General features: G+C 34.5%; 2 protein-coding genes across 8 annotated transcripts in view; one reads left to right on the top strand and one right to left on the bottom strand.

The window, feature by feature from the left end:
• The window catches only part of DNAJC24 (DnaJ heat shock protein family (Hsp40) member C24), a 34,446-nt gene extending 25,122 nt beyond the window's left edge, over positions 1 to 9,324 (top strand). Inside the window, exons 4-5 of the mRNA XM_026706097.2 lie at positions 6,494 to 6,562; positions 7,458 to 9,324. Of these exons, the coding sequence (XP_026561882.1) occupies positions 6,494 to 6,562; positions 7,458 to 7,579 (191 nt within the window). The 3' untranslated portion in view covers positions 7,580 to 9,324. The remainder of the gene's footprint in view (positions 1 to 6,493; positions 6,563 to 7,457) is intronic.
• IMMP1L (inner mitochondrial membrane peptidase subunit 1) overlaps positions 7,770 to 15,387 on the bottom strand; it is a 33,790-nt gene continuing 26,172 nt past the window's right edge. For all 7 annotated transcript variants that reach the window (XM_026706076.2, XM_026706068.2, XM_087921220.1 and 4 more), the window contains 3 exons: positions 14,967 to 15,093; positions 9,625 to 9,735; positions 7,770 to 7,925 (listed from right to left, as the gene is read on the bottom strand). In XM_026706076.2, coding sequence (XP_026561861.1) covers positions 7,857 to 7,925; positions 9,625 to 9,735; positions 14,967 to 15,093 — 307 coding nt within the window. In that variant the 3' untranslated portion in view covers positions 7,770 to 7,856. The remainder of the gene's footprint in view (positions 7,926 to 9,624; positions 9,736 to 14,966; positions 15,094 to 15,387) is intronic.

Here is a 15,387-nt window from a genome sequence, read left to right as displayed (position 1 = left end):
TCCAGAAGATAGGCATAAAATCTGTGTCAAGAAAGATCTTGACACACTTGACCATTGGGTGCTATCTAACAAAATGAAATTCAGTTGTAAAACAAGTAAGGTTCTACATTTAGGCAAGAAAAATCAATGCACCGGTACAGTATATGTGGTACCTTGCTCAATAGTAATTGTAAGAGGGATCTCGGAGTCCTAGTGGACAACCATTTAAATATGAGCCAGAAGTGTGCAACAGCTGCCAAAAAAGTCAACACAGTTCTAGGCTAACAGAGAGATAGAATCAAGATCACGTGAAGTGTTTATAATGCCTTGGTAAGGTCACACTTGGAATATTGCATTCAGTTTTGGTTGCCATGATGTAAAAAAAAAGTTGAGACTCTAGAAAGAGTGCAGAGAAGAGCAACAAAGATGATTAGGGACTGGAGGCTAAAATATATGAAAAATGGTTGCAGGAATTGAGTATGTCTAGTCTAATGAAAAGAAGGACTAGGGGAGACATGATAGCAGTGTTCCAATATCTCAGGGGCTGCCACAAAGAAGAGGGAGTCAAGCTATTCTCCAAAGCATCTGAGGGCAGGACAAGAAGCAATGGATGGAAACTAATCAAGGAGAGAACCAACCTAGAATTAAGGAGAAATTTCCCGACAGAACAATAATTAGTGGAACAAATTGCCTCCAGAAGTTGTGAATGCTCCAACACAGGAAGTTTTTAAAAAGATGTTGGATAACTATTTGTCTGAAGTGGTGTAGGATTTCCTGCCTAAGCAGAGGGTTGGCCTAGAAGACCTCCAAGGTCCCTTCCAACTCTGTTTTTCTATTCTATTCTAAGTATCAATTTCATACTCTGTTTCTTTAAGAACCCTATGGTGAATGTAAGCAAAGAGTGGTGCAAAGAGCCATGGAAAGATACATGCTCGGCATTACAAGACAAGATAGAAAGACCTGCACAGGGATTAGAGAACAAACAAAAGAGAGTAAAGGAATGGAAATGGGCTGGTCATCAAACAAGAAGAACTGATGGCAAGTGGACCATGGGAGGCATAGAATGGATTCCACTTGATAATAAGCATCCTTAACAGACCTAAAAGAAGATAGATCACTGACATCAGCAAGTATTGTGGGCCGAATTGGGAAAAGAAAACTCAAGAGCGTATTGGTTGGAAACAAACAGAAGCGGCTTTCATCCTGCAGTGGATAGACAAATGGCTAAAACGATGATGGTGGTGAATATAATCTAGACCAAGTAATTCATTTTTCATGTCATTAAGACTTACAATTTATCTCCTGTCACTCCTTTGCTTCTGTTCTATAGGCTAATTTGGATACATGGATAGTCCTTCATTTTTTAAAAGAATCTCAGTAGCCTTCTGTAGCTGAATTTCACATTGTAATGTTTATGGGAATTGAAAGTTTGTAAACATCATTAGATGCATTCATTGTATTTTCCTTCTTGTCTATTTATTTTCCTATGCTTTATGCATCTTTTTGCTCTAATAAAAATATCTGAAAGCCATCTTCTTAAACCTTCCCTGATTATCTTTATTAACTATACAAACATCCTGTTATATCTTCTCCATCTTAGATTTAAGGCAAGTTTCTATAATACTGGCTTTGAATAATAATGGGATTTTCTTGAGAGACTTTATCTTCTTTATTTTCCTTTTCACCTTCTTCAATATCTTAAATATTGGGAAGCTTGGACTTTTAAACTTATATGTGGTTGTGTTGTTGGGAACTTTTTAAATATATAATTAGATATATACATCCAAGTATCATAGTAAAGCATGATATTATATTTTTAGTAAAGTGAATCAGGGCAGTAGCATTTACAGTACAACGCAAAAATACTAGGAACTATTTAGGATTATATCTAGGATAATCTCACTTTTTGCTATCAGAGCTAATTTTTCTAAGGCATGATCATTTAACATATTGAAATCATAAGGACATATGTTGTTTTCTTCTGTGGAAGAGTTTAACATAGTGACTCTTCTGTGAAGGACACTCTTAATTTGATTATTGATCTGAAGATTCATCATAGAATTATTGAGTTGGGGATAGATTATGATATGCTCATATTCAAAATTTATTTTATGGTCTACTATTGATACCTGAAAGAATATGGACTAGTAAAAAGTTTATTGCACTTTTTTCAGTATTTGACATACAGAATAGTTCCATTTGCAATACTCTCTTATCTTTCTCCACAGACACATGCAATCCTGGTAAAGCTTTACTGAACTTTGCTTTTAATAGTGATTTAGTATTTACTTATAAAATTATGACTGCATTATTTTTCATCCATAGGAGAGTCCTCAGGGAAATTACAGTTTAGAAGTTAAAGAAAAAATATTAGTAGATTAGAAGTAGGAAGAAGCAGATCACAATTGTTGTATTTAAAATTATATAATAACCAATGAAGAACTAATATTTTAATGCTTTCTAAAAACCTAATAACAGATTCTGTCTTATTTTTGTTGGAGGAAAACACCTCAGGTATTAGGATACACAGAAAAGTCTTCAAAGGAAATCTTAAATTAAGGGCGATTTCCTACGGAAGGAAGCAGTCTTTTAGGCATTTCATTTAGGTTTTATTGTCAAGAAGCACAATTTATTATCCAACAAAGACAATATATAAGCAGCTGTCTCATTCATCTTCTAAGAAATTCTGTCAAATGTGTGTAACAAAGTAAGATGCAATGACTCAGCTTGTCCCCTAGAAAGCCAACAACTCGGGTTCATGACCCGAGTGCTGCACAACAGGGTTGCTCACCCCAGCTGCTGCCAACCTAGCAGTTCAAAGGCACGCAAATGCAAGTAGATAAATAGGTGCCACTTTTCCATATTTTCGTACAGGCCATATATGACGGAACCATCTCTTAGACAATGCAGGCTCCCTTGGCTGATAATCAGAGATAAGCATTCCCCCTCTTGAGTCAGTCATGACAGTATGGGGGAAACCTTTAAACCTTATTGTATACTCTTAGTGTATAATCTACACTATATTCCATAGTATACAATGGGTTTCCTAATCTGTTCTAATTTTTTTTTTTTTTGTGTTGTTTTTTTTGCCATTCCTAGCCAACTTCAGTTTCTCAGTTACTTGTGTGCCAGGAGAAAGAATGTGCAGTTTGATATCATAAATCTGTCAGCTTGGACATTGGAAATTCTGACAATTCCCTTTCCCCTGATCCTCTTGTTATCGTAGCCTTGTGTTTATGTTTTTGGAGTTCCTAAAGTTGCCAGCATGATGGATGTGGTAGTGGCTAGTGCCTTGGGCTTCTAATATGAATACTAGTGTTCTGGACTGCTTTGTAAGCTCTCCAGTGTATTCTGACAATTCACTCTGCTCTAACTGAAAGACAACCAGTCCTAGGCCATCTCCAACAGCCTGCAATCTGGGCCTCTTGATTGTGAGCACGCTGAGCTGCTCTCCTTTATTAATGTTCTGGATTGTTTGACAGAGGCTTTGTCAATATATTCTGAAGTGGTCCACTACTGTCTACATTCCTTGCCATGAATATTTCCTTATTTCAGTTACCAATGTACTTCTTATGTGTCCTTATTTAGTGTTTTTTTCTTTTCCTTAAGCTTCCCATCGCCATTATGAACTCTTTTAACAGCTAAGGCTTGCTGAAAGGGCCAGCTTGTAAAACCTTCAAGGGTGGGGCTTGTACAGGTAGAAGATGCAGAATGCATACATTTATGTTGTTATCACATATTAGAGACAGAACATAGTTTGCAGCCATATCTCATTTCCACCTTCATCTCTTTTTTTTGAATGATTTTATTTCTTGTTATCGGGAAGGAAAAACTTGGGAGTAAAGCCTAAAGAATAGGCTTTTTAGCAGTAAGCTTTGTTCTAAATGACCATGGATGGAACCATTTTTAAAAGTATAACATTTGAAAAGTCATACATCACATTAAACAACTAACACAATTATAATGAAGAACTGATATCATTCTAAAGAACAAAATGATCTCAAAAAGAAAATACTTGCCTTAACAAGCTCCAATGAAAACCTAAATTATAATATTTCTTCTTGAACTATTACTAAAGTAGATTAGTCAATAACTAAAAGATAATGGTTCATTTTCATTTCTCTCTCTTTTGGTAGCAGCAAAAATTTAGATGTAAAAGGGTTAACTGTTTTAATTGTATCTGTTTTATTTATTGAAGGTGTGCGGAATTGGTTAGGTCAGAGAGGTTTTATTGATCCAGTAATTATCTCTAACTTGTCTGATTTGTTTTAATTGCCTTCATTAAGATTAATTTAGATGGAACTTGTTCCCTGGGGATCTGTAGCGTAGATTTCAGGTAAAATTAGAATCACAATTTAAGGTTGCAAAAAGGAAAAAGAGACCATAGCCCAACTTGATACTGGTTAATCGGCCGCTAATTAATGAATTGCGTGGGGGAGTAATCATGCTTTAATATTAAAGTGCTAATTAGAATTTTTTTCACTAATACATGAGGGCAGTTAAAATAAGTGTTTAATTTCACTACCAATGCATTATTCATAGTTAACTATTGTGGTAGCAGATTGGATACGCCAAAATGGAGAACATCAGTATAACATTTGTTCTAGAATATTTTTTATATTCAATCAGGAGGTTCATGTATGTTTTTGATTAAATGTGAATCAATTTCTTGTGGAATGCATGTACAGTAACACTTAATAAAACCTTTAGGGTTGTTCAGCAGTGTGCCTTCAAATTGAATGTTCTAATTCAATTTCTTCCTTATATTGATGTGGATTCTAAGTTCAGTGTCCCTTTCCATATATTTTTTATCTCTAAACTTTTAAAATATTATATCTATTTGATATTCTATTAATACATCTTGTACCTTTAAATATTTAAATATTCATTAAACTCTGTAACATATTAATATTATGCAGCATATCTTACTGAATAATTGTTATTAATTTGAGAAAGCAAGGAATCCCAATACTTAAACTAAGATTTCACTTAAAAATATGAAATTGTAATTACATATGCAAAGCAGTGAATGATAAAGTTGCATCTTCTATAGAGACTACTCTATTATCCTGTCAGAAAACCATTATTATACTGTAAATCTCAAATAATTTGTTAATAGATTTGCCAGTGTTAATGATACTATGAGTTAATTATCTAGCTACTACCCCATTTTTCACTTCGCGTTTGCATATTATATAGTGCTTTGTGTGCTCTTAATTGTGATTATCTTATTAATATCACATACTATTATTGCATTAACCAACCTGTTTTTTATTATATATGTCTAAACTCCATCAGATGTATTTGTATGTGTGTATGTATACACCCCCTAAAGCACATTTGCACCTATTAGCACATACTGTCCTTTCTGAAACATAAGAAATATTTTATATAAATATGAAAGATAAACTATAATACTCTCTGTAGATATTTTTGAAATTTTTATTGCACTGGAAAGAACATGTTGCAGTTTAAACCTATTTTGGATCGGACCAATAATTTCCACAAAGTTGTATGGTTTTTCTTACAGTAGGAAATATAGAGATAGTAATATCAGATCTTAACTTCAACCAGAATTTACATTGGATTAGTTGAGGAGCAGGGCCTCTGGAAGCCATCAAAGCTTCTCAAATGCTAACTGCCCAGGCTCATGACAAATAAAGGATTCAGGTGGACACATTACCAAGATGGGACACACACACACACGACATCCAAGAGTGAGACGAATAGAAATTCTGTTTTTCAGCAAAACAAATGTTGATTCATTGTATGGTATTTACTTGAATTAGCTGAGGTTTTACATTTTTAGTGGATTGTTGATCCCCACCCACTCAGTTTAACTATTCTTGAGAGAAGGGGTCTTTCAGTTTTGGATATGAAGGCTTAATACAATTTGCACCACCAGTGTTCAGAAGTGCAGTCAGATAGATGGCTGAGCTGGCAACCAGAAAAAGATTTATGGAGGCACATTTAAAAAAAAAAGATAAACATTTGACAACAAATGAAAAATATATTTTAAAGAAAAGTATCTGTCTTTTTTAGACTTACCTGCATACAGTGGTTGAAAACATCTGACATGCTTATAAGGTTATGTCTCAGAAGAAATATTTTTCATCAACTTATTTTATGTAATATCTAGAATAAAAATTGTTCATTGGTATTGTTCTTCCTGATGATAGCTAGAAGGAGAAGCATACAAATGCTAAAGTGTGCTAACATGCTTCAGGAGAAAAATAATTGACTGGGAAATGTTGAGCTTTAGTGTTACATATCAAAAGCATGAGTAGTTCTTGGAGAAATGACTTAAAACTAAATTTGTCAGAACTGCATCCACTTCCTGGAACCATGTTCTCAGTCCACTGCTACCTTACAGAGCAGTTGTGGAAAGAAGATATTGTTTTCCCTCTTGAGCTCATGAATAGAAAACAGAAAACAAATCAGTATATTGTTGTGAGCTTACAGCCTTTATCTTATACAGTGCTGCTGAAAATGATGTATTTTTGTTTTCTCATAGAATATGAGTTAGAACAAGGATGTCCAGTGGATACTCAGATTTCACTTGAAGATATGACCTGGAATCACAGTAAGCTATGTGAAACCACCTGATATGTGAACTGAAATATTAATGTATAAATGAGCACTGCTAGAATAGCAAGCAAGAAGCTTGCAGAGGTAGCAGCTGTTTGTTTATACCCCCGAAACTTGTATTCAGAATCTTGTGACCCCTGAAACTGATGATTCCATTTAGAAATGAAGTCAATCAGAAGGTGTTAGAAATAACATTCATTGCATTGTCTCGCTTTCTTTTAAAAGCATCCATACCAAATAACTATTACCTCATCCTGTTGTCACACGTTCCATCAGTTAAATGTTTGTGTTGTATGAAATACTTTTTAAGTAATTTAAATTTACAGTTTGTAAAAAGAAACAGTTCTTGGTAATCACATCGCTGCCCTTTATTATTCTTTTCTAATCATAACAAACTGGTGCATTTTGATTGCTCTATTTTATTGTCCCAGCTTTGATACTGTTTTGGTGTACAGCAAATTGCTTTGTGTAATGATTTATTGTCTACGTGATATTTAACTGACTTGATATGTTGATACTTAGAAAGTCTTTCAATTAGTAGTGCAAAATGATTTTTGTAAATATATGCAAGTGATTGTAAACATACCTGTGGATTCAAGTATGGGTATTTTACCATGTTTTTCCCTTCTAGCTATCAGGCTTTCTAGAATAGCAAAAAGCTGTAACACACAAGGCATTTACAAACTCGTCTCTCAACCACAACTGAAAACGTTTTCTCTTGGGGGTATTGCCTGACTTCATTCCGTGTGGGAATATAAAATACCATAGGTTCCTTTCTTATACAAATTGTTTATTGTTCTATCTTAAATATTTAATTCAGGTTCTGTTTAATATAAGCATTTCAGTGATATATGAGGAATCACTGAAACTGGTTTATTTTGTTTCAACAGATGATCGCTGTTATTCTTTCACATGCCGATGTGGTGGAAAATATACTGTTTCCAAAAATGAAGTTGAAGATGTTTCATTAGTAAGCTGTGATACATGTTCACTAGTTATAGAAATTATTTGATGTGCCTTCCAGGAAATACATCAATGTGGGCTGGTATTGTAAATAGCTGGAATAGTAAAGAATAGCTCAATCTCAAATTGTTTCATTGTTGCATTCCAAATGGTTGGATGTGTGTGAAAATTCTCAGAAGAAAAGGTATGTGATGATAGTTTTTAGGCTCTCTGTTTCATTAAAACTAAATTACAAATAATCCTGAATCATGATACATCATTTATTGAATATAAAAAAATATAAATCACATTTGAAAGGTTAAAAAAGAGATGATAACATAAACCAATTAGCCTTTACAAATCCTGTGACTGTTGGGACTTGAACGCAGAAACCCAAAATCTGTCAAAGGCCAAAGCTGTGAAATAAAACAAACAGTTACTTAACATGTTGAGCATCAGTCATCCCTTAGCTTTTCTCTATTTGAGCTGAAGTATTAATGCAATGAATTGAACATTTTAAACAGGCTAGTAGCTCAGGTAAGACTTACATATGCTCTTCACTTAAACTACAGTGTTGGGAGAATTTCTAGAATGAAATATGTTTATTTAATAAAGTATTTGGAATTATCTGGATTGATTTGTAGTTCCAATCTCTGCCTACTGCTTCTCTGGATACACGTCATGGCAAAAATACATACTCAATGGTGATTGATCAAGATTTCAGGTGATACATTATAAGATAGTTCAGAAAATTAGAATGTTTATATTGGTTTATTTTTCTCACGTTTTTTCTGTTAAGGCTAAATATTTTAATTAAGATGAGTCCCCAACCCCTAGTCCATGGACCGGCATAGGGCTACGGCATGCCAGAAACTGGGCCGTGCAAGCAAGCGAAGCCCCATCTACAGGAACCAAACAGCATGCAACATGACACCCCCTCCGGTCCATGGAAAAACCTTATGGGCCACTCATTTCAGATAATGTGAATATGTATAATCAATTATCATTACTTTTAAGATGTATATATGACTATTAAGGTGGATTTATTCTCTTTCTGCATGCATCAAAAAATCATTGGTATCTTTAGGCAGACATTCACCTAAACAAAATAGGTGAATTAGGAATAAATATTATGAGATATGAGTTAACCAGCAAACTACAATTGTATAAGAAACAATGCAGATCAAATATACCCAGAATGAGGCAAGAAGCTGAAATATTTTTTTAAAATATATCATTAAAGTCTTCTGTTTAGGGGGGAATGGCATAAAAGCATTTTTATAAAATGATCCATCACACTAAAAGCATATTACACCTAATATTGAAGAAGAGAGGGCGGGCTTCTATACGGAAAAGCCTTATTCTACAGCCATTTATGTTATTTGACACTGTGAACATGTAAATATTGATCTGGAAGATTTTATACTTCGATTTCTGAAAAGCTTTTAGCAAATGCCTCACTGAGGATTTCTGAATCAACTAAGCAAACAAGGAATTAAGAGTTCAGGTCCTCTTAGGAATCAATAACTGGTTAAAGAAAAGGGTAGTCAGCATAGGAATAACTGAAGAGAAGCAAGCAATGGAGCCGCTGAAGGTGTGGAATGAGTGGTATTTTAGTACCTGTTGTGGAAGTGAAAAAACCTTCCAAGTGTGCATAAGGCAGGTTTCTATATATCACATCATATGCTGCTACCAAGGAAGACATTGTAATATTTGGGAAGCAGGAAGGAAAGCCTTATTGTTTGAATTGTTGGGTCCAAACTAGTATATTTAGCATTGTTGTATTTGTTGCAAAATAAAAAAATGATGGTTTAACATATTGTTTTTATAGTGAAAAGAGAAAATCAAACCAATTGTTGAGAGACGGAGAGATGGTGTGTGTGGGTATGTATGTGTGCGTGTATGTGCATCCATATTTTTATATAGGAAGATATGTAACTAATACTGTGTAAAGGCTTAAACACAATCTCGTTTAAGAAGATCATGTTCTTTGTAACATTTTAACACCTTGGTCCCTGTGTTTCACTAGCTAATGAACATGTCTCATTGTCATAGCTTAAGCCCAAAGACTATAACAACTGTTAAATTAACACATTTTAGATTGCAGGAATATACCTTAAAGCAAATCCGTCCTCTTATCAATCCATATGGAACAGGACCATAACACCTGGAATCTGTAGAATTCCTGAGATTATCACCTTCTAACCAAACATGTCCTTTAGGTACCTGAGAAATATTAAAATTAAAGAACAAATATGTAGGTGAAAAGCAGTGCAATTAATACAGTCTAGTTTCATACTTTATACAATTGCAGCAAATGAATAATTTTACACTTTTAGATTCAGGGGGAGGAAATCCAATAAATACTCTGTCATAGGCTCCCCAAAGCACCGCAACACAGACAAAAATCTCCAAATGGAGATGTTAGGTTGGACCGGTATGACATTCATTTCTTTAATAGACTTTAAAAGAGTTAATTTAGGATGTTGACTGAAAATCTTGCTCTACTGTCACAGTAATAGCATTAGCAGGGCAGCCACACACTCATCAACATCCTGAGGCCAGCACTAAGGCTAGACCAGTTAGTAAGCTTTTGATGAACTAAATGGTAATTGATTGTGACATCAATTACGAATAATCTCATCATTTTATCAGAGAGGACTTGTCAAAGTTCTAATTAATATCACAATTCATTCTATGTGCAAGCAGGATTCACAACACATAATATTGTATTAATGACCATCACAAACCAGCAAGTCCTTATAATTTAAAAATTAATAAGTGACCTTACAATGTGACAGAAACCTTTTAATATGGACCGCATATGAACAACATGCTAGGGATTCAGCCATTAAAAAAAGCTCCTTTATATCAATCATACTAACACAACAGCTGTAGTAAATAGAACAGGTCCTGGACTTATATATAGTGAAATAACTACAAGCCAATTAAAACTATTGTGAAGGTAAACATTTTAGAACTCAGAGATGAACTTCTAAAATAAATGAATAAAAAAAAAAGATTCCTCCTTGTCCCAGAGAGCAGGACCAAAATGAAAGGAAGAGGTGAAACATGGAAGGGAAATTTAGGTTGGCAAAGTGAGAAGAACTGGACTGAACAAGAGGAAAAAATGGAAAATTTGGTGGGGATGGAACAGCTAAGTGGTTTGAAACTAGAGAAAACAAGTACTAGAACCACGATGGCAAACCTATGGCATGCGTGCTGGAAGTGGCACAGAGAGCCACTTATGCCAGCACATGAGAAGTCACCAGGAAGAGCCCCACTGTGCATGCATGAGCACCCCCGCCAGCCAGCTGATTGTTGGATATCTGCCATGCATGCATGGGAGACACGTGCATGGGAGATGCGTGTGGCATGCGGGGAGTTGCATGCACATGCGCAGAGGCATGCGGTACAGGGGTCACATGTAGAGGCGTGAGGTGCACATGCAGGGGGTCACGTGTATGCAAGGGGCAGGGGGAGTCGTGCGCACATTGCATCATGGCAAGACAAGGCAGAGTGAGGAGTGGTTGTTGAGTGGTAGGCAGAACGAGAGACAAAAAGAGGTGACAAACTAGCTCTTCTGAAGTGTTGGAAGGGGAGGACACAAATCCAAACTCCCTTTATCCTCTAAACAGGAATGCATGCATCTGTTAGTGCTCTGAGATAGCGATTCAGGTATTTAACTATCCCTACACTATACATTTCTCAAAAGCAAAAGGGAAGTATGATTAATATTAACTTAAGGGGCAGGCTTAAATGTGCTTTCAGATGGAAATATATTTAAGAACTGACTCCCTGCATCCTTCTTGGAGAAAAACATCAAGTCAGTTTCAAATGCCAACTCCAACTTCATCCACAGTTCTCCCAAGGGAAAGACATCCTCCCCAATATATTGCTCCATCTTTAAAACACATTACCTTTAAAAAAAAATGAAGCGGTTTACATAAATCTATAAAATAAAATATCTTCAAACACTAGCAATCAGCTAGAAGCCCTACTAACACATTCCTAATATCGTGAAGAACCTTCTTTTAAAAAGCCAGATGATGTGTGTGAGAAGGGGTGGGGTTTATTATTACAAAGGCATTAGTAAATCATGAAGACAAAATACAATATCCAACATAACCAGAGAGCATTAAACATGTTGGGAAAATGTCAGTATCTGGCAACCAGCCTCCAGGAATTAAATGGATAGCATTAGGACAATAATGGACAAGGATAAAGGATTGGCTCAGTTTTGGAGTTAACAGAACGGCTAGAGTCAAAATAATTTTAATAAAGTTTACAAATACAAAGATCAAATATTACTAGAAACAGAAAAGTATAAAAAGGTGCAAAGAGATAGAAATATATATATTAAAGATGACTCCCCCACCCTCCAGAAAAGTATAAATCATTTCAGTAACGCCTTCTCTAATATTTCAGTTAAAAAACATCTCTTCTTCCCTTATTAATTAAATTGTAAAAATGCATATTTCAGTATTGATCAATAAAAGTTTGAGAACTACCAGAAATAGTGAGATACATATTTTAACCTTCAAAGAAATCCATTTTATAATCCAATCGCTTTCTTTAAGAAATAAAATAAATCTCTTCCCACTTATAAATAAATGTTTAAGACCTTGTCATTTGGTCCTGGTCCCAAAAAAATTCTCATTAATGGCTATCAGAAATAACAACATACCAATACATATTTTAATCCCCGTCAAATTTCACTTTATAGTCCTGCTTAATTTTGAAAAGCTTGATCTTTAATCCTGTCAAAATCCTATATGTTGATTTCTTATCATTTTCTCTTTATCTCCTTTTAGGATCAGCTTTAGCAGTTTAACCCATCCTTTTTGTAAATCCAAGATTTAAAAAAAACGTTCCAAATAATTTTTTTTTATTATTTGTATATCCTTTTTAATTATTAAAACATTGTAAATTCATCATATCATCTTTTCTGTGTCACTTTTATAATATGGCTTTTTAAAAAGTTCAGATCCACATTCAAATCAGACTCGGCCTCTTTTTTATTCAATAGAAGCTGTTGTTCTTTTATATCCTCTATTATAGTATAAAACAAGTAATTTCTGAGTATATTGCTCCTAAATAACCTTAATTTCTTCTATAGTCAAATAGTATTGTTTCATTGTATTAATGGATTGTTTCTCATTTAATTTTACTTAAGTCGCTGGTTCCCTCGAATCAACTTTTGAAGTCCCTTCTAACCATCTGTTTATTTTCCATCATCAAAACTTTCCCTCAGGAGTATTTCTTATATTAATTTCAAAATCTTGAAAATATATTTTGCACTAAGCTTATGTAGTAATAAACAGCACTGTATAAACTTGTCTTATGTGTCTGATTTCATTCCTGTCCATTCATCGAGGATCTACTGTTTGTAAGGTGATATGGTCAAGTATAATACTGCTCAGATCTGGCTTCTCTCTGGATTTCTTTTTGCACCTATAGATATGGGGCAATATCTGTATTGTTTGGAGCTGATCATTTGGATTGTTTGCAATGCTGGTCTCTTCTGGCTTTCATATTTTTGGAGGCTCTCCAGAAGCAGTTCTCTGACCAAAATTGCCATTCTTCTGGCTCTCTGAGGCTTTCTCCCCACTCTGCTCAGCTATTGCCTCATTCAGTACCATTCATTTAGCTGCCACCCTTCTTCAGCCACTCTATGTAACATTGGGGCTGTGTAAGACAGGAAAAATAAGACTCTCCATATTCTCCTCCCAACCCCATTCTTCATCCTGTCTAAGACTTGCAGATAGTAGTCTGCTACCACTTGGCTTATTGTGGCTCTGTGATCCAATCCTAAATCCTGAGATTCTGTGAAAAATGGTCATATGCCACTTTTTTCAGTGCTGTTGTAATTTTAAATAGTCACTAAATGAATGGTTGTAAGTCAAGGACTACCTGTACAGCTCCTTTTAAAAGAACCTACTCACTCACTGTTCACAAGGCATAGGTGAGGGGAAGGATGCAGGTGCACATATTGGACGGCCTGGAATTTAGAGGGTTTTATTCCTAGAGAAAGGACATATTTTATTTGCAAATTTAAAGAACTGTGATTATCACGTGATTCTTAAGAGATAATTTTTTAAAATTTTGCTTCAGCTCCAATTTAAATTGGATTATTTTCCAAAATGTAACAATTTATCCACATCCTATTAAATATTGACTACTAAAGGCTAATTAATCTATAGTTATCACAAACTTTTGAATAAGACCTGTTCTCAACCATAACACAATTTTCAGACTAAGCTTTAGAGCAAAAGAATATAAAACAACAAAAATATTCCAAAATGTATTTAATGTCTGAACCCTGCTATTCAGAGTGTAATATGTAAATATCGTTTGATTTAGAGTAAATCAAATTAGATATTTGAACTTTTGATGTATGTTTTAACATCTTCTGCTATTAATTACTTTTCAATCCTATGCCTACAAATGTTTTAATAAAACTGATTTAAACTTATATAAATTAAATTTATATATTAAAAAGTTGTATATAGAAGAACAAGAAACACTTTTAAGTCTTGGGAACTAACTTCATCAAATGTATGTTATACAGGTGAAACTGTTAAAAAAAGACGAGTCCACAATAATTAAAGAAAATAATAATAAACTCATGATTGGAAGGAAGAGGTTAAAACAAGGTTTAAAAGAACAGATGTGTTTTTCAAACCTGATCATCAGTAAAATGTTGCTTTATATTTATTTATAAAATGAACAACATGCTACACATGTATTCCACATTTTTCCTTCAATCCTGTCCACTCAAATAATGTTTTATACAAGGTTCTATGTATTAAATCCAGCCATTGTCAGCAAAGTGCCAAGTTGTTCATGTCACTACCAGGAAACTACATTTGGAAACCCTCCAATAAATCATCTATTAATAACAGCAGTCAGAAGATAAATCTTTAATTTTTTTGTGTAGTTTCTGGTTTACAAAATAATGACTACAACTAAATCTGCCCAACTACTTAATTGATTTTGGATGGCTACAATGTTCCCAATTCCCATCCAATGATCAGCCTATTATTTCATGTCAAAAACCACTCCAGTAATTAGATGGTCATAAGTGAAAGGTGAACATTATACATAACTCAAGAGACTGGAAAAGTTAAAAGTTAAACATCTGTCATATGAAGAAACCAGGACATAAAGATATAACTCTTAATATAGTAAGATGTTTCATATTGTCATTAAGATTGTAACTACTGCCAAACAGTGCTGGTGCAAGATTGTTTCTGTTCATGTTTTTCTTTCCACTACAGTCTCTGTATTGTATTTCAGCTCTTTTCTGAAGGGTTCAAAAGAAACTTTGCAAAAGGCTAACTATAAGGAGAAAAATGCAGGAAATTCCTTTATGGTATATGAAATTTAATTAAAGGCATGAAAACAAAAATGCCACTACAAATCATGAAAGATTTGAAAGCAAAATTAATACTTACATAACTGTGGGTCTTTATAAAATCTGAGGGATTGCTTGTACAGACTTTTTCTCCTTCCAGGCCCATTACTCTTTTACAAATATTAGTTTTGGGGTCAGCTGGATTTGTTGCAATGACAATATCACCTCTACGGAAAGGCCATAAGGAAAAGTCAGCATCTAGCAACTTGTTAAGTGAAAAACACAATTTAAAATCCACCCCAAATCAGGTATGTGGTTATTCTAATGAGGTCCACATCCTTCAGGTACTTCAGATTATTTTGCTTTTACTCTATAGAATAAGAGAATTCCAGTGCTGCAGTATTAGAGGACAGATGGGAAGGTAGTTGTTTTTACCTGCCAACCAAAAAACTAGATCAACGGTCCCCAATCTTTGCGGCTTGACAGCCTGGCTTCGGGGGGGGGGAGAGGCCAGTATGTGC

Source organism: Pseudonaja textilis, chromosome 1, assembly GCF_049901715.1.
Source record: "Pseudonaja textilis isolate UNSWEBS1 chromosome 1, rPseTex1.2, whole genome shotgun sequence".
In the NCBI taxonomy this organism is placed as follows: Eukaryota; Metazoa; Chordata; class Lepidosauria; order Squamata; family Elapidae; genus Pseudonaja; species Pseudonaja textilis.
The sequence above is the reverse complement of the archived record's forward strand: the minus strand, read 5'-3'. Positions and strand labels throughout refer to the sequence as shown.